This window comes from Emydura macquarii, unplaced genomic scaffold (genome assembly GCF_026122565.2).
Source record: "Emydura macquarii macquarii isolate MOO-44397 ecotype Brisbane River unplaced genomic scaffold, CSIRO-AGI_Emac_v2 contig_2676, whole genome shotgun sequence".
Classification (NCBI taxonomy): Eukaryota; Metazoa; Chordata; order Testudines; family Chelidae; genus Emydura; species Emydura macquarii.
Genome location: NW_027132813.1, coordinates 19457058 through 19479241, shown reverse-complemented (window position 1 = coordinate 19479241; position 22184 = coordinate 19457058). Strand labels below are relative to the sequence as shown.

The 22184-nt window shown below is 42.7% G+C and overlaps 1 protein-coding gene across 2 annotated transcripts in view; it reads left to right on the top strand.

Moving 5' to 3' along the window:
• Positions 1-19096: 19096 nt before the first annotated feature.
• RCOR3 (REST corepressor 3) overlaps positions 19097-22184 on the top strand; it is a 33133-nt gene continuing 30045 nt past the window's right edge. For both annotated transcript variants that reach the window (XM_067565017.1, XM_067565016.1), the window contains exons 1-2: positions 19097-19483; positions 20145-20201. In XM_067565017.1, coding sequence (XP_067421118.1) covers positions 19351-19483; positions 20145-20201 — 190 coding nt within the window. In that variant the 5' untranslated portion in view covers positions 19097-19350. The remainder of the gene's footprint in view (positions 19484-20144; positions 20202-22184) is intronic.

Sequence of the window (22184 nt, the reverse complement as noted above, 5' to 3'; positions counted from 1 at the left end):
AATTCAGGGCTTCACAAAGTTCTAACAAGAGCCTGACCACTACACCAAATCTCTGGGCAATCATCTCTGCTGCCCCTAAGAGCTATCCCCCAAAACTATCACTAGGGAGTTAAATAAGAAATATACCCTAATTAACCTTTACCAGGTACACTTAGAATCTCAGATGGAAAATACTAATGAAGTGTAAAGTATTCTATCAAAATGCTTTAGGAACAAAGTGCCTCAGAATACCCCTCTGAAAAAATTAAGAGTTACTGGCCCTGTTTCTCAGATGGAGAAACTGAGATCTAGAAGTTAAGGGCTCTGATTCTGGGGTGGGTGCCCAATTTGAGATACCCTGGGGGTGATTTTCAGAGGAGTAGTCACAAGGGCAGCTCCTCAGCTGAACTCAATAAAGCTAAACTCACTTACAGCAACTGAGGATCTGGCCCATTTAGAGCTCATTCAAGGTTTTCATTCATTCCTAAAAATGTATTTAAAAGGCAGTTTTTTATTATGTGGCTAAACATCAGCTCAGTTAGAGTGAAGAGATATGTAAATAGTTAAGCTTTGATAGGTCTTGAATGCTGCAACATTTGTAAAGGTTTTTCATTACTGGATTAAACCATTCTTCCCCCTTCATTCTAGTAATAAGCAGGAGAAAGGGCATACTCAGCTCTTTAATTTAGAGAGAGGTACAGCCCTTGTTCCCAATGCCATTGGCACTTACTAGCTACAGTGCCTTTTAAAGTCTAGTCCCTTCAGACTCCACCTTCTTGTGTATATGCAACACACACAGTGTATGGTTCCCCTCTGAAGAGTCAGTCCATGGAAGTAGCATTATGGGGTTGTGTTCATTCTCTCAAAGGGTCAGATTTTTAAGAGATAGTTAGGTGCCTAAAGATGCAGATGATGCCTACTGGGATTTTCAAAATCATATATTAAGAGCTAGAATATACAGTCCACTCCTGCTGGCACCAGTAGCACAAAGCAACCCTAAAGACACTTTGACCAGCCAGCAGAGGATTTCCCCAGGTTCTCCCACATCCCCATCCCAGTTATCTCTGGCTGTTGCTGTAAGCCAGCTGGACAGACCCACGCTCAGGGGATGCATGCAACTACACCACACCCCTCTCCTGAACTATGCCAACAACAGCTGGCTGCAGCTCAGGCTCTGGGCATTAGTTAATTCATTTTGCAAGCAAAAGTTCCCTTCCCACCAGGGAACTGATTTTCCAAAGCTTTATACCTAGTCATTACCATCTATACAGATTCAGCATAAAAGGCTACTAATATGGATTAATAGGTATAGAATTCTGCTTATGCACTAACTTTGCAGCTTAAGTTGGAAAGCAAGCAGGCTTCTCCTTATATACTATCCTCTCTAGACTTCACCCTCAAAGCCTGATTAGTCAGGCTTTATGTAGATGAAGTGAATTTCCCCTTTGTTAACATGTGGATACTGCACTGATGCTTCACACTGGACATTTCAACTCACTCTAATTGAATTCTGGTTTTGGAAAAATTTTGGCTATTACAAAGCTATGCAATACCTTGCATGGATCATCCCTGTGCCTTTACAGTTCAATGGTCCCTTGAGGAGACTACCATTCAGTTATCTTTAAACCTTTAAAAAGATAAGGTGCTGGTTTTTGTTCAGTAAAGGCATTTGGGAAGATCTTTAAAAAGGAATAATCATGAACTCCCCCAATCTATTAGAAAGAGCTACCAGCTCTCTCAGACTCAGTTTTCTGGACACATCAGCCAGTATTGGGACATTCACCCATGTTTTACTGGGCTATCATTTTCACCTGTTTGGCCCAAAATAAAGTTACAGATCATTTCTACCATCCTTCCCTCCCTGCCAAAAAACATTCAGTTAAAACTGTGTATGCTTTTAATATTTACAGCAGGTATACTAAAAGAATAAACTTGGAGACATTAGAAATCAAACCAGTGTGATAGCAGCCATTAGTCTTTTTACAAGGACGCTTCTCAGATACATATTAGTCACTGGGCATATTCCATTCTTTGAGGTACAAATTTAAGAGGATTTGTGTTTCTAAACATAAGGCTATATGTTTAGCATCTAAAGCCTACTTTATTTAAAGTGAGTGAGAGGATGCTGAAGTATTATACACAATATATGTTTATGTAACCTCTATATGTATCAAAGTTCACCTTTCCCTACCAAACCTCCCAGGGGAAGTCAGCCATGGATACACTAAGTATTTTTTTACTAGAGCTTGTGCATCATGCTAGAACTCAAGATAGTGGATTGCAAATTGATCCAGCTAATGCAACTGTAGGCTCTAGCACCAACTCTCTCAAACATTTGTAAACCTCAGAGTAGACATACATCCATTCCTGGAACAAATGTTTATAGGGTCTTATAGCAGGCAGAGGCCTCTTGATGCCACCTTGTGGTAAGAATATGACCCTGCAGATCCTACCAATCACTGCAAAGATGTCAACAAAAAGCCATCCTTGTTGAGGGCTCCCTTATTTGCATACAAGCTTCAAACCCCACCCCAGAAAAGAAAAGAAAAGTCAAAATATCACACTAAGGGTTCTCATGGGACCTTTGTAGTTTACTGCCTACCCAGGCTTTTCCTCACAACTCATGCAGCTTACCTTTCTAGGTAGAGGACAGCTATAGTCCCAGATGAAGCCTGACAAATGAAGGAACTTAAAACAAGGTCTTCCCCATACTAGGAAGAAACTGCAGTCCCACACATTTAGCATACATATTTCCCAGGCTCCTCTGGGGAAATCTAACCTGGGTTTCTCTTCTAGCCTGTTCCTTAAACAGGACAGCAAGCTCCAGTCCAATTCCCTAAAGTCTTGCTTGCCTCAAGCTCACTCAGTAACACTTCTCTGCTTCCCTTATCAGTGAACTCTCAGTCCTCCCCAGGGAACTTCCACCTGCTTCTTCCTTCTGATAGGGAAGTTAACAGCTCTCCCTAGATAGCTGATCTGAGCTTCTCTGATGCAGATTGTTTCCCCTCTCTAACCCAAAAAGGGCTCACCAAAAATGTCTCTTTTTATTCTACCACCTCCTCTTATTACCTCCTGGTTTGTAAATAGAAGCACCTTTCTTTATGAAAGCCCTTCCCCAGCTGGGACAAATAGTTAATTGAATTAGCCTGGCCCCAGGGGAATCAAGTGAGCTAAACAGTCCCTACTAGGACTAGGCCTGATCCCTTTTAAAGGGACCAGGAACCCTGTGACAAGTGTCTATACTAGAATTTACAATTGTGTTAATTGACAATCAGGTTAAAGACATAATTTCAAAGTCATTTAAATTGGTGCAAACAAAACAAAGTATATATGCAATAGATCAATCAGTTTACTCTCTTTCTGGAAAAAGATCATCTCTCCCTGAATAGTAAACCCAGGCTCAGACTCATGTTTAAACCTAGGCTCCACACAAACTTGTCTGACTCATCCTAAGAAGCCCTCAGGCATGCAGAGCCTGCTAGGTGTAAGGGTTCAAGAGCAAGTCCTGCTGTGACATGGGTCCACCCTCAGGAATTTTGCAGTGTGGATGTCACTCCAGCCTAGATCACCAGACTCATGCCTGGAGAATCAACTAATGCTATCTCACAATCCCTTGGGGCTGAGTTTCTTAGCCCTTCCATCCCAAAACTTCCCACTTAATAGGTCCCAGGAACTGGAACCAACCTCCTGTTTCAAATGCAACTGCTTAGCATTTAAGACTTCATTTCTACATGAATTACTCAATGTGTGTTAGCTATAGCTAGCATTAACAAGCAGTCCTGCATCAAGCATGCTGCTAGCTAGTCAGAGGAACACAGCTGGATTCTGTTTAATCTCTGGTACAAGGTGAACAAGGTATTTATTTGACTTCAGTAAGAACACAAGAAATGATCATGTCTATAAAGCTATATCAGAGTGGCTGGTGGTGTTGGGGATGCAAAGAGAGAATCAAGCACCTCAAGACTGATTGCTGCACAGTCAAGTATGCTAATGGTACCCCTGGGAACTCCTTAGCTTCCTGCCTCTTTTAAGGGGATTTCAGCTGGGTGCTGGGAACTTCACCAAGCACTGAGCCCACAGTGGTGCATGACTATTTGCTGAGCAGTGATGGTATCCTTAACCCCCCCATTCCCCATCACAGACACTGCTGGAGAAGAGCCAGATGCTGGATGAAACACACAAAGTGACCCCAGTGCTGACACCAGTGCTTGAAGAGGCTTTGCCTCTGGAACGCCGACAGCACATCCTGGAACTGTCTTCAGAGGAGCTGTTTGAAGACGGCCCTGGGGAGCAGCCCATAGTGGAATCTACACCCATTGAAGCATTGCTGCCAGAGTCTGGTAAGTTTCTGCCTCCATATTTGTTATTAATATATGAATGGGAGGGATTTCTGTCTTACAACCCTATGAAATTAATACAAGCCAGGGTCATATGTGCTTCCTTCAGGGTGGAACACCACTCCCCCATGGGTTTCAAAATGGACACCAGGAATTGGGGGGTGGAAAGGGGAGGGGAGTTAAGCAAGTATGGAACATCACATTTTTACTGGTTACTCACTGGTTGTTAGAAATATGGGTTGGGGCACTACACTTATGAGCCTTCCATACCCCTCCCTGCTATAAAGCACACCTTGTAAATTGGCCACACCAGACTGTCCCCGACCACCTGTACAGAGTCTCAAAAAAACCCAAACCAAAACAGAGTTTGTATTTGGCCCATAGCTGGCTGAAATACAAGTCCAAACAATATTAGAGTGTTTATTTAATCTATAGATGCCTGTATTTGGAGGTCAGATTACAGCAAAGCATGGTTGTCTGTCTGTCTGTGTTAGGAGTCCCCATGGCTGGCAATTAGTTAGATCTGTCCTTGGATACAGGGTGCTTGTAAGGAGGCTATACTATGTCTCCATGCTCAATCAACAGCTTGCTGATTTTACCATAATTTTTCACCCATTGTTGGCTGACATGAAAACTTCTCATGGAGCATGGGTTATGTTCCTCTGCTCATTTGGGCTATTTCTGTAGATCATAAGCCCCCTGTTTGGAAATGTTGGTCAGTCACCAGATGCCTAAAAATCTCCTCAGCATACACAGATCTCTGTCCTCCACTGGCCTGGAAAAGAAGTTCTCACTTCCACTTAGGGACCTCCAGAATAGCAATGTCTTCCAGAGCTTGCCCCTCCTGAAAGGATTGTAAGAACATAAGAATAGTCATACTGAGTCAGACCAATGGTCCATCTAGCCCAGTATCCTGTCTTCTGACAGTGACCAATGCCAGATACTTCAAAGGGAATGAACAGGGCAAGCATTGAGTGATTGATCCCGTCATTCAGTCCCAGCATCTGGTGGTCAGAGGCTTAGGGACACCCAGAACATGGGGTTGCATTGCTGACCATCTTGGCTAATAGCCTTAACTTTTCTAAAACATTTTTTAATCCAGTTATAGTTTTCACCTTCATAACATTCTCTGGCAACAAGTTCCACAGGTTGACTGTGTGTTGTGTGAAGAGCTAGTAACAAGGACCCCCACTATAAAACTTCCACTCCCAAGGAACAATTGTGGGGATTTATAATTTCAATTGAATTTTGTGTGTGTCTTACGATGATGATATCTTTGTGTGCTGCTCCAAAGGACATCTGAAGTGCCCTGTTTTTTATGTGAATAAAATAAAGTTCATAGATTAAAAAGTATCAAATTTTGACCTTGAATTGAAGCAGCCCCTTTGAAAGAATACAAATATAATTTTTATTGTAGTCAGAAAATAGTGTTTTTCCATTTTCCTTTCAAGGCCCTTTCACGTCTGCAGGGAACATACAAGAAACTAGGAGCCTGGGGAAGTGGACCCTCCAACAATGGGCAAGGAGAAAGAGTTTGAGATGGGTTGATGGGACAGATTCTGGAATAAGACAATGAGCAGACTGAATACCAGAAAGATAGGGATGTAGGAAATGTGGAAAGGTGCACAGCACAAGCAGACATTGACGGCTGTTCTTGGAGTATGACCACAGGTTGAGTGAAGACGAGAGCTCAGGAGAAGGAGCTCTTCAAATACTTACTTTAAGTCATGACCCCTCAGACTGCAAGGTCCAGTACCATCTTTAGTTTCAGTTCCATGCCCTCCACGCTATCATGTTCTGCAAACTATGCAGCTTTGGACAATTCAGGGGTTGGCTCGACCAAGTTGTAGGCAATGAACTCTAGCACATAAAACTAACAAATGTACCCTGTCCATCCCTCCACTCCACTGACACCCCATACGTGCAAAACACATTGAAGACCAGGGGACACCCAGAAATAGCAAATGAAATGGACAACTAACATGCTCTGTTTACTGAGTTCGGTTATTTTGTTGGTCATTTGGATGGCCGCTGGTCTGACTTTCTGATTTTTACATTGCCATTTTGTACCTTAATACATGTTAAAATAAAGTATTGAATTTGCACACAAGGCTTCAATAGCAAGTTTTATTGGATGTAATTAAGTGGAACTTCATCACAGTAATCTATAAGCTAGGGGTTGAAAAACAGGGGCAGTCTCAATACAATTAAATAAACATCACAATAATCCATAAACTGTGAGTGGAAGTACATGGCCAGCTTTTATAAAAGTATCCATACATTTCAGCACATTAAGCAATACATGGCATGAAGAGGTAAATTAAAGTGTTTACAAAATTCATAATATAAATTAATTTAAAACAACCTCCCCCACAGCTACCCTACACCCAGAAACAGCACACTTACAAATACCATTTTGTTTCCCTTCATGCTTTGGACCATGCAAACGCATTATGTGGATGCAAAAAGCATCCCTGAATTCCATTGCTGGTGTGGATCCAGCCCCCCTAATGACAGGTGCACTTGCTGGCTGTGTGTACCAGTTCAGCAGTCCAGTACTATCTAGAGTTCACTCCTGGTGAAAAGGTTCTCTTTGTCCTTGCAGACATTGTGCCGCACAAAGCAATCCACAATAATACAGATGGCATTGATGACACTGGCATCCAAATGGTTCTGAAGGCATTATCAATGGGATTTAAATCTAGCAAACACGCATTCCACCACCATCCTACAGCTATTGAGTGTGTAGCTGAACCTTCTTTTGCCAGATCCCCTGAAATCAGGGTCTGGTCATAAACCATGGCAACAGAAGGTAAGTAGGGTCCCCTAGAATGATAGTGGGGCACTGACTCTATTTATAACAATGTCATTTGGTGGAAATAATGTCCCAGTTTGTCCTTGAAGGTAAAATCCCAATCTCCAGAAAACCCTCACATCATGCAACCTTGCCAGTGCATCCCACATTAGTGTCCATGAATCTGCCTCTGTGGTTGACCAGGGCCTGCATAACAATGGAGTAGCACTCTGCAGATTATGTACTCATATGCTCCTTGCAGAGGGCAAACAATTGGCATATAGTCCCATCAATGGCCCCCATCTCAGTTTGAAAAGTACATTCTCTCAAAGCCAGCAGTTATTTCAGGAAAAAGTTCAATGCCCACCACCTTTGGGTGAATCACAGTCCTGATTGCCTCACAAACCTTTGCCACAATAGCTCCCACAGTTGACTTGCCAACTCCAAACTGGTTAGCAATGGACCTGGAGCAGTCTGGGATACCCATCTTCCAGATGCCTTGTTATAGTAATCCGCTCTTGGACAAGCAGAGCCTAATGTTTATGTCCTGGTGCTAGAGGGTTAGGACAAGCTGATCATAAACCTTCAAGAGCATCTGCTTCTTCATGCAAAAGTTTTGGAGTTGGTCATCCTAGCTCTGCATGACTGCAGAATCCCACCAGTCTGTGCTTGCAGCCCTGCTCCAGAACCACTGATCTATCCATGGTGAATGTGTGGTTATGGCAATAGGCATGAGACCAAGAGACTTCAAGCACAGACTTAAAAGTTAAGCATGTGGTTCAGTGCTTTCCTGCATGGGGATGGATTTAAGCATATGCATAAGTGCCTTCCTGAACTGTGGGCACAATGGTGGTATAAAGATATTAATTAACTGTATCAATTGAGAGTATCAACTGTGATCTAGTGTGAACTGATGTTGGGATTGGCCATCCAGAGGCTTGGGTTCTATATACAGCTTTGCCAATGATTTGTGTCGCTAAGCTGAAAGGTGATATATCAGTGCAAAACATTTTTCCACCAGGTAGTGGGGGGAAGGTATCTGACATTGGAAGTCACTAAAAGTTTGTATTTGTTTCAGAAGAGATAACAGGCAAAAAAAAGGCTTATCTACAACTGAGGAAAAAGATGGTGATACTTCCTGCAAATTTAAATTTTAATATTTGACTCAGGAAATCTAGAAAATGTCATACAAACTCGAAGGCCTGTTCTTGACATTTCTGATAGGCTTTACTCAGCAGGTAATCTCAAACTCAAATAACTTCTCCAAAAAATCATTAGCTTCATTTTAAAAAAAATTTAAAATGATTTGATGGAAGTCATATGGTTCATTGGCTGAATCCTCTGGACAAAAGTACCATACCGTTAAACCTGACATTGATAAGACGACTGCCAAAACTTTACCGTTATAGTCGTCTAAGAGCTTTCTTAGACTATCCAATATTAAAAATATTCAGTAAAATAAAGAGGAAATTCATGCATACACAGCGCATGTGTTTTATAACTTCTGTATTATGTATCTTTACAAATTTGTTCTAAAGATATATTTATTGTAAAGTGGCTGTCTTATCTTACAATTTTACTAGTTATTTTTGTAGTTAGGATTTAAAATGCTCTAACTTTTGTTAGTACATTGAAACCAAAACACAAAAAGGTCATGCAAAAATAACATCTTCCTTTCATAAAAGCAGTATTTTTCTCTCTTCCTAGTCACTTAATTTGAATGTCTTTAGTTGATATAACATTTCATCAAACATTTTACCTCTTATAGCTTGTCATGTTGACAGGTTAAATTGCTTTTGATAATATTTGCCTTGTATATAATAAGAACATTGCTTCTTTCTTTAACAGTAGGTGGTATTTTCAAAAGTACCTAAATGACTTAGGCACACAAGTCCCATTAAAAGACAATTTTCAACAGTGCATTTCAATGGGATGTGTGTGCCTAAGTCATTGAAGCGCTTTTAAAAATAATGCCCTGTGTATTTTTAATAGGTATTAACTAGCCAGGTTGTCTCGATTTTTTTTTTTTTTTAAATGTGGACTAATGTCACCTGATTCTAAAATGATCTCTCACTGTTCTTCTCTAACACTGTCTGTACTGATACAAGTTCTTCATCTACTTTGATTCTGATCAAGTCTTATTAGAATTCTTCCAGCTCCTCATCTGGATGACTGGCCTCTCGTGAGTAATATTAACTTAGCTCAATTCAGATTTTATATCAATTCTGTAAACACTTGGCTGCCTGCTGTACCTTTTATGTCTTCTCTAATCCTGGTTAATATTTTATGATATATTTAGCTCAACCATTACCATGTACCTAGGTTTATAAAGAGTCTCACATTTATAGGTGTTCAGTCATTAATATAGATGATTTAGATGGATTCAAAGTGTTTTAAATAAACACAAGAGGATTCCTCTATATACTCTCTTTGACACTGTGATGCAGAGTGGAGACAATAGTTCCAGCTTAATTGTCACAAATGCTTGTATGCTAAATCAAAGTTCCTACATACTATAACGCTATATCAGAGCTAACTAAAAAAATTATGCACCCCACAATGCCCAAATGTATTCACATGCACCAAAAGATGGGTGTAGTCTGTGGCACAACGGGAGAAGTTAGGGGGAAATATAACTAGGATTAATACTTTTAAAAAACTACACAGGCATCGTAACTCAGCTAGGCAGCACTGCACTGTCTATGCATAAGTGGATCTCATTGGACTTAGTTTATGTCCCATAGAGTTTAAATCTATCTTTTGATTTATATGAACATAGAGTATCTAGAAGAATCAGACCCAGATCCCCAATGGGATTTCTAAGCTCTACCACATTACAAAAATATTAAACAGAGAACATAAAAGAACTAGGAAGAAATAAACCCTCTCTACTTAGGGGATACACAAAACTGAAGAATAATGAATATTTTTATTGAGCAAAACAATGAAAATCCCAGATGAGACTTTAACTCTTGAGGAACCCTTATGCTCCCAGGCAAACTTTATCTAACTATTGAAATACTTAATGTGCTGGTTAAGACCAGAACTACACCAGGAACTTTTTGCTAAAGTTTCCTATTGTAGAAGCCCTAGTGTAGAAAAGTCTCCAGTGACATCCAGCATTTTTGCTATCCTGTCAATTTAACTATAGATCTGTTTTTGTTTTGTACCGTGTTTTAATAAACATTGTGGTAAAAATGCTGGAATCTGGTGAAACCCCAATTGGTGCCACAGAATCAGAGACAGAGCTAATGGGAATTTAATGCTAAATTTCCCTAGCCTAGACTGGCCCTAAATACATGCAGTAATGTCTTCCTCTAGTGCAGAATTACAGATTCCAATTTTCTAACAGTCTCTGGTGACATCCAGATTTTTACCATGTCAATTTAGCATTATATAGATTTGTTTTTGTCTTGTATTTTGATGCAATCTCGCTCCTCAAACAGAAACAGAGAACAGAAAACCATTCTTTTTGAAAGCATCAGTTAAAAGCCCCCAAAATAAGTATTATATAAAAGTCATGTTCTGTTTTCTTAAAGAAATTAGATTTTTTCAGCACCACTCATGCTCCTAGAAAGATCTAGTGAAACTATTTTGAAATGCTAATTAAATATGGGAAAACAAATCTTATTTATATCTTTAAAAAAATCATAACTAGAAGTTACATTGGTACAATTTATGATTCTATCTTTCAGACATACTCAAAATGGAGTCTCTCTGGCCTTGTCTACACTAGAGAACTCAACCACAGGTAATTGAATCAGTAGAACAACACTAACGTAAATAACAAAGGTACAGTATATCCATAAACTAGCCATACAGTTTCACCTGCAGTGTTGCAGCACCTCCACACTAGTGCTGTTCTACATTATGCAACTGCATTACCTGCTAGATACCTATCGCACAGCTCCATGATGCAGTGGTTTCTAGGAAATTTTGAAAGGTCTTCTTGAAGCCTAGAGGAACTGTAGAAGGAAAAGTAAAACACCTAAAATACCTCAGGAACCTTTTTTCACCTACAGCCAGTGCTATTTCCTAATCCTTTTCTCAAGATAGCAGCTACGGTGAACACTCAACTCTAAATCCCTCTTCAGCAAGAAAGGGGATCCTACATAATGCTGGGCACCCTCATCTCCCACACAGAGATTTCAGATCTTTACAGGAATCAGCTCCCTCTACCCCAGTCTCCTGTTTTCCAACATTCCCCTGTCCCTAGTCTCAATGCCCACTGTATTCACTTGCCCCTTTACTACTCCTCCCTGTTCCTCAAATACAAAATGTATTTCACCAACTGTAATGGTTAGAAACTTTCTTTAAAAAAAAAAAAAAGTGGCTAAATTCTGAAGAACAATGTAGCATGAACAAGGTGCTGGTATGCTGCTCCAGGTACTTACTCCATTAAGAATGCCAGCCTCAGATGCCCATTTGTCCACCTCTTTCTTCATACTTTCTTCCATGCCTCTTTTTATGCATGTAACACCCTTCTCAAATTGGCCTGTAGAGCATGTAAAAATGTGTATTACTGTTTCCCTCATCCCCCTGCCCTTGTTTTTCTCAATGTTGTTACACTCACTGGTTACATCACATTTTAATTAGATTGTAAACTCTTCATAGCAGAGGACTTAATTTATTCTCTTTGTAAAGCACCTAACCCGATGGGGGAAGAGGGGGATATATAATATAATTAGTAGGAATAAAAAGACGTGTTACATAAAATTAAGCCTTAAACAGTATTTCTATGAAGTGAAATAGTTGCAAAGAGAATAATCTATATTACACTGCAATAAAAATATTTCCACAGCACGCACCTTTTCTATTACTGGTTCACAATAAGAGGGCAAAAATACCTTTACTCAAAAATCTCAGGAAGTAATGCTCAGCTGAGTCACTGGAGGGTTTCCAGTATACAGCCTTTGACAGGCTGACAGATCAGAATGGAGCACTACAGGGCAAGAGTATTAAAATGGTCAATTTAAGCACAACAGAGAGCATGTAATTCATTTAATTCAGCTGTTTAAAGATTTTGTTCTTCTTAAAGTATACACATTTTGCCTTTGTTTAATAAGTAGCTATAATCTCCAATGGCCATGCAATAGATAAGCAAAACAGGGCTTGGCATAGAGGTAAGAAAGTCTGTAATATGTTAAGCATGTATTAGGAGAAAACAAATAGTTTTCCCTATAAAAGTCTTTTAAAAAGTTTAAGCAGGTTGTAATAAGTAATATGCTAAAGTTAGAAGGGACATGATAAAAATATATAAAATAATTAGTGGTATAGAAAGGGTTGATTGGGAACGTCTGTTCTCCCTGTCTCAAAACACAAGAGCAAGGGGCATTAGATGAAATTAAGTGGGAAAAATCAAAACTGATCAAAGAAAATAATTTTGCACAATGTAATTAAATTATGGGACCTTGTTGCTCCAGGAAGTCATCAAGCCCAAAACTTAAGATATAAAAAGGGGTTGGATATTTACATGGATATCAAGAATATTCAGGATCATCATACTAAATGGCAGCAAAATTTTTGAAGGGATATCACACTTTGTGTATCAGGTTTTAAGCCTAAGTCTAAGAGACTAGGCTGTGACCAGGTGGGGAGAATACTGGCAGTGTGGTTTAGTGGCCAGAAGACTGGCCAGGGTTTCAAAAGTTCTACTCCTGGCTTGGCTGCTGGGGGCCACTGCTTCCACCCTACATACCTCAGTTTCCCCATCTGTAAAATAAGGATAACAATGCTATCCTCCTTTGAAAAGCTCTTTGAGATCAACTGATGAAAGATGCTATAAGAGAGCAAGGTATTACTACTACTGCAGGGTTCTTACACCTTCCTCTGAAACATCTGGTTCTCACCATTGTTAGAGAAAGGATACTGGACTGGATGGACCTTGGGTCTGATCCAGTATGGCAGGTCCTATATTGCAGTGCAGGAAATTATTTTGACAAGTCTACCTTTCAAGAGACTAATATTTTAATATAATAGACAGTTCTTGCATTCTTGTACACCTGATTCACCTATGTACTACCTTGTTCATCACATAGGTTGTTAATGCAATTAAATTCAGCAAAGACCTTTTTAGTGACCCAAAATCTTTGGTTAAAAACAATATTGATCAGTTGGCAACAGATATCTAAAAAGAGGAAAAGAAAGTGCCTTCTGGGTTACTATACCAGGGTTCAGTGAAGACAGGCTGGTCAGTTATGAAAAAGCTGGCTTCAAAGAAACTACACTGAGACTCCCCTGTGCCCAGTAAAGCTGCCAGCTGGTTTCATACAGATTGCACTTCATGTCTCTGAGCCCTAGGATCCCAAGAAAAGAATTTTGGCAAGCTTTAGAGGGCCTATATTAATTAAAATATAGCACCTTTAAAACCAGCTAGCATTCTTACCAGGGACAAATGGATTACCAGTATTTCAGTCAGATGAAGGTTAGCAAGCTGGTGTTGTACTATATCAGCAGTTTTGGCATATAATCTAATTTTTTCTCTATTTGCTGATTTTGCCTCAACAAAACAGTTAAACCAACATTTTCAGAAATGTCTACTAATTTTAAATTCATAACTTGACACCTTGGAGATGATTTTTAGAGGTGTTGAGGACCCTTAACTCCTATAGACTTCAGTTGGAGATGTGGATGTTCAGCATTTTAAAAAAATAAAACAATAAAGATCAGCCTTTAGGTGTCTGACTCGAAGAGTGGGTCCCCCAAAATTAGTTGCCACTTAAGATGTTTTGGCCAAAATTTTAAAGAGTTGTTACTAGTTCTACTGAGTCGATTTTCAGAAATGGAGGAATATATCTTACAAGATATTTGCGCATTAGCTGCTTTCTACTGCTCCTTTATAGCACTGTTTCCCTTATTTTGCTTAGAAGAGTATTTTAAAAAGTCCATATGGGAGAAGCCATTCTCAATATGCATAAAGATTGAAATTCATCCATATGCTCAGCACCAGCACCAGGCCTATGCACCACCCCAATTCCACTTTCATCTTCTCTGAACATTTCCTCAAACTAACTAACAGGAACAGATCAGCTTCCTGTCAAAGCAAACTCTTGCAGCATCCATTTTTCCATATAATCGCACTGGAATCAATTTTTATTTTCTAGAATCTTATGGTCAGTTCTTCCCAACGCTGCCACTATGGTTCTTTGCAATGATCTGTTACTCAGCAATGCTGGAGTCCTCTACTTGACAAAGCAAACATTGGATTTATCTCCATTTTTAACCTTATCTCATAAGCAGTCATTGGAAAACTGGAAAGTTGATGTGTGACATTTCCCTAGTTTTACTGCAATCTGGACTGGTGAATGGCTGAGACACCCTAATCCCCCACTTCTGGAGCCCGCTTTACCCTGATCTGCTGTGAGAAACCCCACTCCTGGGTTATTCACGCATGCCTCCAGAAACCAAGCGCCTCTTAATTGAATGAGTGCTTCTAGCCAGCCACTCTTTAAATTATACAACAGAACGAACCCAACCACTATCCCCAGTCCCAGATGCAACCCTAGGAACTTCCATCCTACAATGTGCAGTGCTGCCCACTGAACAATGTAAGCTCACATAAGTTTGTCAATTTAACACAGAAATTGATATGCACCAGCCTCATTATTCCCAGTGAAGTCTACCAAACACTTCAAACCAAATGCACTGCTTTAGATAAAACAAACAAACATTTATTAACTATAGAAGGATTTTAAGTGATTATACGTCAAAGGATAGAAAGTCAGATTTGGTCAAGAGGAAACAGAAGCTAAACACATTCTACTCTAAGCTTAACACTATCAGCAATCTTACAAACTTGTAGATGGAGGTTGGAGAGAGAGAGCATGGCAACTTTCCCCCCTCTGGGGCTTTGCCCCTCCTCCCCTCCCCCCGTTCAGGTGACAAATAATGTCCTTGTATGGTTTCATCCATGTCCTGAGTCAGTGAGCACTACCTCATCAGGGCTTCAAGCTGGCCAAAGTAAGGGAGGTGAATCACTTGAGAGTCCTATTGGTTCTTTGCTGATGCCTAGGCCAGTCCTTTGTTCCTGGAAAGCTGCTGGGTTTGTCCTATACCAGTGGTTCTCAAAAATTTTAAATGGAGCCCCCCATGGATTTCTAACAATCACGTCCCCCTTTTCCTCCTTCTGAAAGGGGGGGCCCTTTCAGAAAAAAACAGGGGAGCACTTCCCACACTATAGGCCTTGTGTTTTCCCTGAAGGGGGGGGGGAGGTTCGGGGGAAGGGGGGCACAATTGTTAGGGGGCACTTCCCACGCTGTAGGCCCTAACACTCACACCCCCTTCCCCCGATCCCCCCTTTCAGGAAAAAAAAACAGGGCCTACAGCCCAGGAAACACCCCCCTAACAATCGTGCCCCTCCCTTCCCCTGAACCCTCCCCTTTCAGAAATAAAACAGGGCCTATAGCATGGGAAGTGGGGCATCAGTAGCAGTGGGGAGTAGCAAACACTGGCAGCAGCACAGGAAGCGGGGGCAGCAGCTGCAGCAGCAGCACAAGGGCACCAGCAGTGCGGGAAGCGTGCCTCACAGCAGCAGGGAGATACTGCTACTGCTGCAGGAGGTGGGCAGCAGCTGCTTCCATCTCCCGGGAGCTTAAAGCTGGAGCGGCTCTGTTCCCGGCTCCGGGCTCCCCTATGATCCATCCCCACTTTGAGTACCACTCTCCTATACAAGCTTTGACGTGGTGTGAACTACCCCTTTGCTCCTGGAAAATTTTGCCTGGATATGTTCCAAGCCATGAGGACACATCTTTGGGAATATTACATAGCAAATACTACATAACCATACACATGACACTGTAACAAACATATTACTATAACAATAATGTTCAGTACATCATGAGCATTCCAAAAAATATCTTATGACATACTTTGCATTAAACAATACACAATTACATTATAAGGGTGAACATGGGGGTGCAGAACATGGTGTTCACCTTTAATAGAATCAGAGACATACAGTTGGAAAAGACTGAGTAGGTCCCATCTAGTTTGTTCCACACCTCTTCCAGGGCTGTCCTATAAACTATATACAATAGACACTTGTTTACAGTAACAACTTTTAAGAACAACTGCCATTTAAGAGCAACATTTCCCCTGGGCACACTTTCCCTACTGTGAATTGTCAACACTCCCCATAACTGCAACTGCTGCTTAGGGGCAACATAGCAAAAGGGCACGGATATGTTGCTATTGAGCGTCTACTCTAGTGCTTTAATCAGTCTCTAGTTTTAAACATGCCAATGGATGTGGCTTCACCATTTTCCTTGAGATTATTCCACAACCCCCTGGCTAATGTACAGGCAATATTCTTTGTTGTCCAGCTCATCCATTGCATAGCATCCAACCAGCCATTTTTCTTTGTTTACTGTTCAGTTTGTTATCTCAACAAAAAGGTTCATATTGCTTCATCAAATCTGTTTGCACAGCTCATATGGAACTCTGACACCAGGCACTGGTGACTTCTCCCAGTCTAGTCTGGATCACAGTCCTGCCTTCCGCTAGGTGTATGCAAAATAGTCCAAATACAGTTGTCTTAATGGAGCGTTCAGAGTCAGGAAGGTCGGGGATGTAGAACATAGGCCTTGGATATGGACTGACAGTGCCAAAAGGGAAATGCATGGTTCTGGTTATGCCAGGAAGAGCTTTAATGGGCCACCAGATTTCTAGAACTACTTTCATCCAGGGCTCACAATAGGCAGCCAAATTAACAATCTTATTTTTTCTTTTACCCATGATACATGCATTTGGGGATGGTTATCAGGGCAAAAAACCATGTGCACACTTTTTAAAGTTGTCTGTATGCCTCACGTGAAGGGAATCCAAATTATGTTGCTGACTAGTCAGGGTTTATCTGCCATCTATTATTAGAAGGAAAAAAAAAAAACTTTTAAAAGTGAAGGAAACGCAGAGCATAACCACCACTATATCACACACATTCATGCAGATAGGGATGGGTGTGTGTGTGTGTGTGTATATATAAAAACCCAAAAACACTAAAGAGTTTTTAGCATGAGTGACAAATTGAACTTTTAGCATTTCTGAAGTTCAATCTCTATGAAACTCTGGCTTTAGAATTTCATTTTGACCATCTTGAAATTTGCAAACATCCACATGAAATGGAAAGTAGTAACAACGCATTTGGGAGCAAGAGCTCCATGTAACAAAGAAAACATGCAAAGTTCGGAAAGAAAAATAAAGCAATAGTTCATGCACAAAGTGTATGTCACTTGGAACTACTGGTCTGCCAACTCATTTTTCATGCTGCTCCTTTAGTTCTGCTCACGAGCTCACCCATGCTTTACAAATCTTTCCAGGCCTTCACTTCTCCAGAGTTGCAACTTCTGTAGTTATTTAAATCCAGTCAAAGAGAGTGTAAAATTCTACCATATCAAAAGAAATGAGTCATGAGAATCAACTCCCCACCTCCATTATCTATTCCTAAGATTAGCATTGTAAATTTAAAATCCTTATGCCCCATCCTCTGCTCTCTACTGCAACACATGTGCAATCTTGAGCTTTCATGGACATCAATGAGTTTTAATTTTGGCAGGAGTAGCATGCCCATTGGTCTGCACAGCTCTATGTTGTGATCTACACCCAACTCTGTAGACTTTTCATGTCACCCTTGCATAATCTGACCCAGTCACCCTCTCAGATGCTGTGATCAGCTCTTCCTATCAGTTTCTGCTGATCTCCTGTGAACTCTCACCCCATGCCCCGACCCAATTTAGCATTCTCACCTGAACTCACTACTCCCCTTTGCAGTTCTTCCCTTCTCAAATTGTGATCTACTTTTAACTTCCACTCCCTAGTTTACCTTTCATCTTCGCGCAAGTCCTCTACCATCAGTCTGTGTCTAACTCCAGACCCTAGGTGCCAAGATGGCTTTCTTCCAAAGCAAAACTCTTAGTAGGCATCCAAACTATGTTTACTTGTGCATCCACTCACTCACCTCACTGCTCCTCCCCTTCCTTCATCCTAGTTCTGTTCTGTCATACCTTGTGTGCCCATCATCTGTGAGAGCTCTCTCCTAGCCCCCACACTGTGCAGAACTGCTCCTCACAACCCTGAAGAGAGCTTGCCTTCCACCTCCACCCTGCTCAGCTGCCCTAACTCTGCAGAGCTTCCAGGGTAGTCTGGACTTTGAGCCACAGGAGTAATTTCCAGGTCAAAGAAACATACCTATGGTAGCTCTGAACTAGTGGGCTAAAAACAGAAAGGTAGCTGTGGCAGCTTTAGTGTCAGACAGGCTAGCTGCCTGAATTCATACCTAGTACCTGGATGGGATTGTACTCAGGGCAGCTAGTTCCTCCCACCACCACAGCTCCACTTCTATTTTTAGCAGGATTAGAGCTAGTGTGGACATGTCTCCTGGAGCTCAAAATTATACCTCCAGCTCAAGGGGCAGACATACACTGGATGCACCGCTGCAGCCCCTAATTAGCCTCCTCTTCTATGCAGCTTCCACGCCTGGGCCTTGCTTGGCTCTCACCAGCCGGCTCAGCTCTCACCTACTCTATGACCGTGCTCATCTCCGGACCGATGCGCACAGCTCAGGCCCTCTACTTTGCTTTGTACAGAGGCATCCTCTGTTTGCTCTCCTCCTCTGACCCCCACCCCAACCTCCTCTCCTCCTGCACACAGCCCAGCCCCCAGGGCACAGCTCTCTGCCTGCCTGCCTGCCTCCCACCCCCGGCACAGCTCACAGCCTGCATCTCTTCCCAATCCCTATCTCCCCCCCGCGCTTTCCCGCTCCGCTTCGCCCACCCGATCTCCCCAGGCCCGCACATCCCTCCCGCTGCTGAGGCTGCCCTGCTGTGCCGCCGCTGCAGTGCTCTCAGGTCACTTCTAGCCCCCCCCCCAGCCCCGCCCTCTTCTCGCGCGGCCAGACGATAAGTAGATCCCATCCCCCCCCCCCCCCCCCCTCCGAATTCTAAGCCCCTCCCCCCGCGCGCGCTCTTTCTTTCCCAAGCGGCGAAGATCGGACGAAAACAGCGAATGGTCACGGGCCACCGACCATGATGATCCTTCCGCCATACCGCCGCGCCGCCTCCTCTGGGATAGATCCGGCCGGCCCGACGCGGAGGGATCCGTGGGCTGCGCAGGGGCGCCGGGCGGGGGGAGCGTGAGGGGGCGGAGGCGCCGACTGGAACGGCGGGGGGCGGGGAGGGGGCAACATGGCGGCTGCGTCTTAACTTTCCCCCTCGACGGGCAGCGCCGCCGCCGCTCCCCGCCCCGGGCATGATGGAGAAGGGAACCGAGTTCCTGGGGGGCAAGAGCCGGGCGGCCCCCAACGGCACCAAGAGCAGCAGCCCCTCCAACGGGCACTACTCGGAGCCGGAGAGCGGCGGCGGCGACAGCGGCGACGAGCACGGTGCGAGCCGCGGATCCCCCCCCGCCGGGCCTAACGGGGGCCGCCGCCGCCCCCCGAGCAACGCTGGGGCGAGCGTGAGCCGGGCGGGGCGCTGCGCTGCGCAGGGCCGGAGCGTCGCCGCCGCCTGCGCCCGGCCAACGCGCCAGACTGCGCGTCTCGCCGGCCTTCTGCGCGCGCGGCGGCGGCGGCGGCGGCGCCTCCCTCCTCCCCTGCCTGGCCGCGGCTAACGTGTGCGCCTCGCAGGCAGCGCAGCGCAGCGCGTGCGTGCGTGTGGGGTGCGCTGCCCCGCACTGCACATGTGGGGCTGGGGTGGCGGTGCGGGGCGCGGCGGCGGCGCTGGACCGCCTGCATCCCCGTAAATAACTCCCACCTACCTCCTCTAAGTAATAGACCTGAAGCCGTGGGGCGGGGTCTCTTATTTCGCATCGCTGTGGTCGGAGGTGGGGTGGTTGGTGGAGGCTTTTCGAAGAGCACGGCTCGCGGGTGGCAGGCGCGGGCAGCCCTTGAACGTGCAAAATTGTTGGTGGCCTCGGATTGAGAGCGCAGTCCGCCTAGACCGTTGAATTTCCCAGTTGTTTGCATTTAAATAGCGCCCGTCTTCTCACCTTCCCGCCCTTTAAAGATAATCGCAATAATGCATTTGTTTTTTCTTGCATTGCAGATGTAGGAATGCGGGTCGGAGCAGAATATCAAGCTCGCATCCCTGACTTTGATCCTGGTAAATAGCTTTTGTACTATAACCTGACATCTTGCTGCTGTTTTGAAAATGGGGTTTAATGCCGTGTTTTCTAATAGAGCGGTGTTTTGTGTGTGTTTCAGTTGGATACCCTGTGGGCACATTTCATTTGCAAAGGTTAACATGGATTTTTTTTTTTAGGCTTTGTGTTTGCTGTTTTATGTCAGTCACAGGAGCATTGCAGGGGCAGCATCTGCTCTGTGTGAGCTGAAGGGAAGCTGTGTTTAATTTACCAGGATTGGCAGTGCTACAGACAAAGCATCAGTGTTTCTTTCTCCCCTGCTCCCCTTCCCCAAGTGCCTAACCTATTCTAGATAGGTGCAGGTTATAAGGGGGGATGAAACAATCTTAGCATTATAATGCTCTTCATATGACATATATGGGGGTGGGCTGGGGGGGGGGTTGTACCCTTCCAGAAACAGTGGATACCTGGTGGTTGTAGCACCTCTAAAATGTAGTGACACATTTGGTTGGGTTTTCAAGCACCTTGTTTTGTAAGGTGGGGTAGTCTCAATAGCTCTCCTGTGGCAGACTAGCTTCTTTTGCCCACATAGTGGGTGGGGGGGAAGGGATATTGGCTAGTAACATACAGCGTGACATTCTGTGTTAGTAAGCCAAACATCAGGGCACTATTTTGTGTACATTTATAGTAGAGTAATAATGTGTTAAGCACATCTGTCAGTCCTGCTGTGGTGGTCGCAGTGAAGCCTGTCTACTTTCCTGTTCTCCAAACAGGCTCCATTGGTGTCAGATGATTCCTGCCGGGAAGAGGATTGGGCCAGAGCTCCTCACATGGTACCTCCCAAGTTGGAGCTTCTGTCGATGGGGACTAGTTGCCCTTAGCCTGCTTCTGGGGTCTGGAAGCAGTTTTGAAAATGACTTTACTTTAGGAGTGGGTACATCCCTTAGCAATTTTGGGGATGTAAGGAGGTTTCTTCTGGAAACTAGTACCTTATTTCATACTTCAGATTTCTATTTCTATTTGTTTTAATGAATAGTGTTATTGTTAGAGCTTATTTATTTTGACATTAGTAAGTCTAAACATGTTCATTTTAACAAATAAAAATGATCACTCCTGACATGCAGTCTAGGCTTGTAATACTTTAAATAACTGGACAGTGAAAAGAGAATTTTCTCCAGCTTTCATAGGACAGCAAATTCATTAAATTCTGCAATTATAATTTTTCTTTTAAACACATATATATATTGTGTATACATGCAGTAGAATTGAAATTACCAGCATAAAATTAATTTGTGTGCATTTGAGAGCTTATAAGTGGATGGGAGTCATTTTAGAAGTGATCACTGAAAACAATTGCTAGTGAAAAAGCTACTACATATGTTGAATTATCTTTATAATTCAAAAATACAGCATTGCCTTCAGGATTGTACGTACTCCTGCGTCTTTTATGCAAAAGTTCTAGGGGAACGGACTTAGGTTTATATCCACTTATAGAAGGTTTTTGTAATAGAAAAACTGTAACTTTTTTTTTTCTGAACTAGTAATGGAAATCTTTCTAAAATGTCTCCTCCCTTGCCTCCTTGATACTAGTACTATAAAACTAAAATTAAACTTGGAATTACTGCTCCATGAAGTGTAAGAATAAATGCCTACCATGTTAGTAAGGCTGTGTGTTAACGAAATAGATGTTGCCTTGTAAATCTGTCCAAATAATTGTTCTCCTTTCTGATCAGATTTATGAGGCATCATCTGTTTAACAGCCAGACATCATGCTTTGCATGCTGTGGAGTGATCACTGTTTAATTTTTTTTTAAATCTAATTTTTTGTTCATAATAAATAAGATGACATACGTTTTGTAATGCCTCTTAAAGTTAAATTTGTGTCTATATGTAAATATAACACTGCAGCTTTAAAATTGAATGTTTCTCTTGCTATTTTTGGTATTGGCGTTAAGGTATCTCTTATGAAGAATTAATGTTGTAATTGGGTGCACTCCATTAGA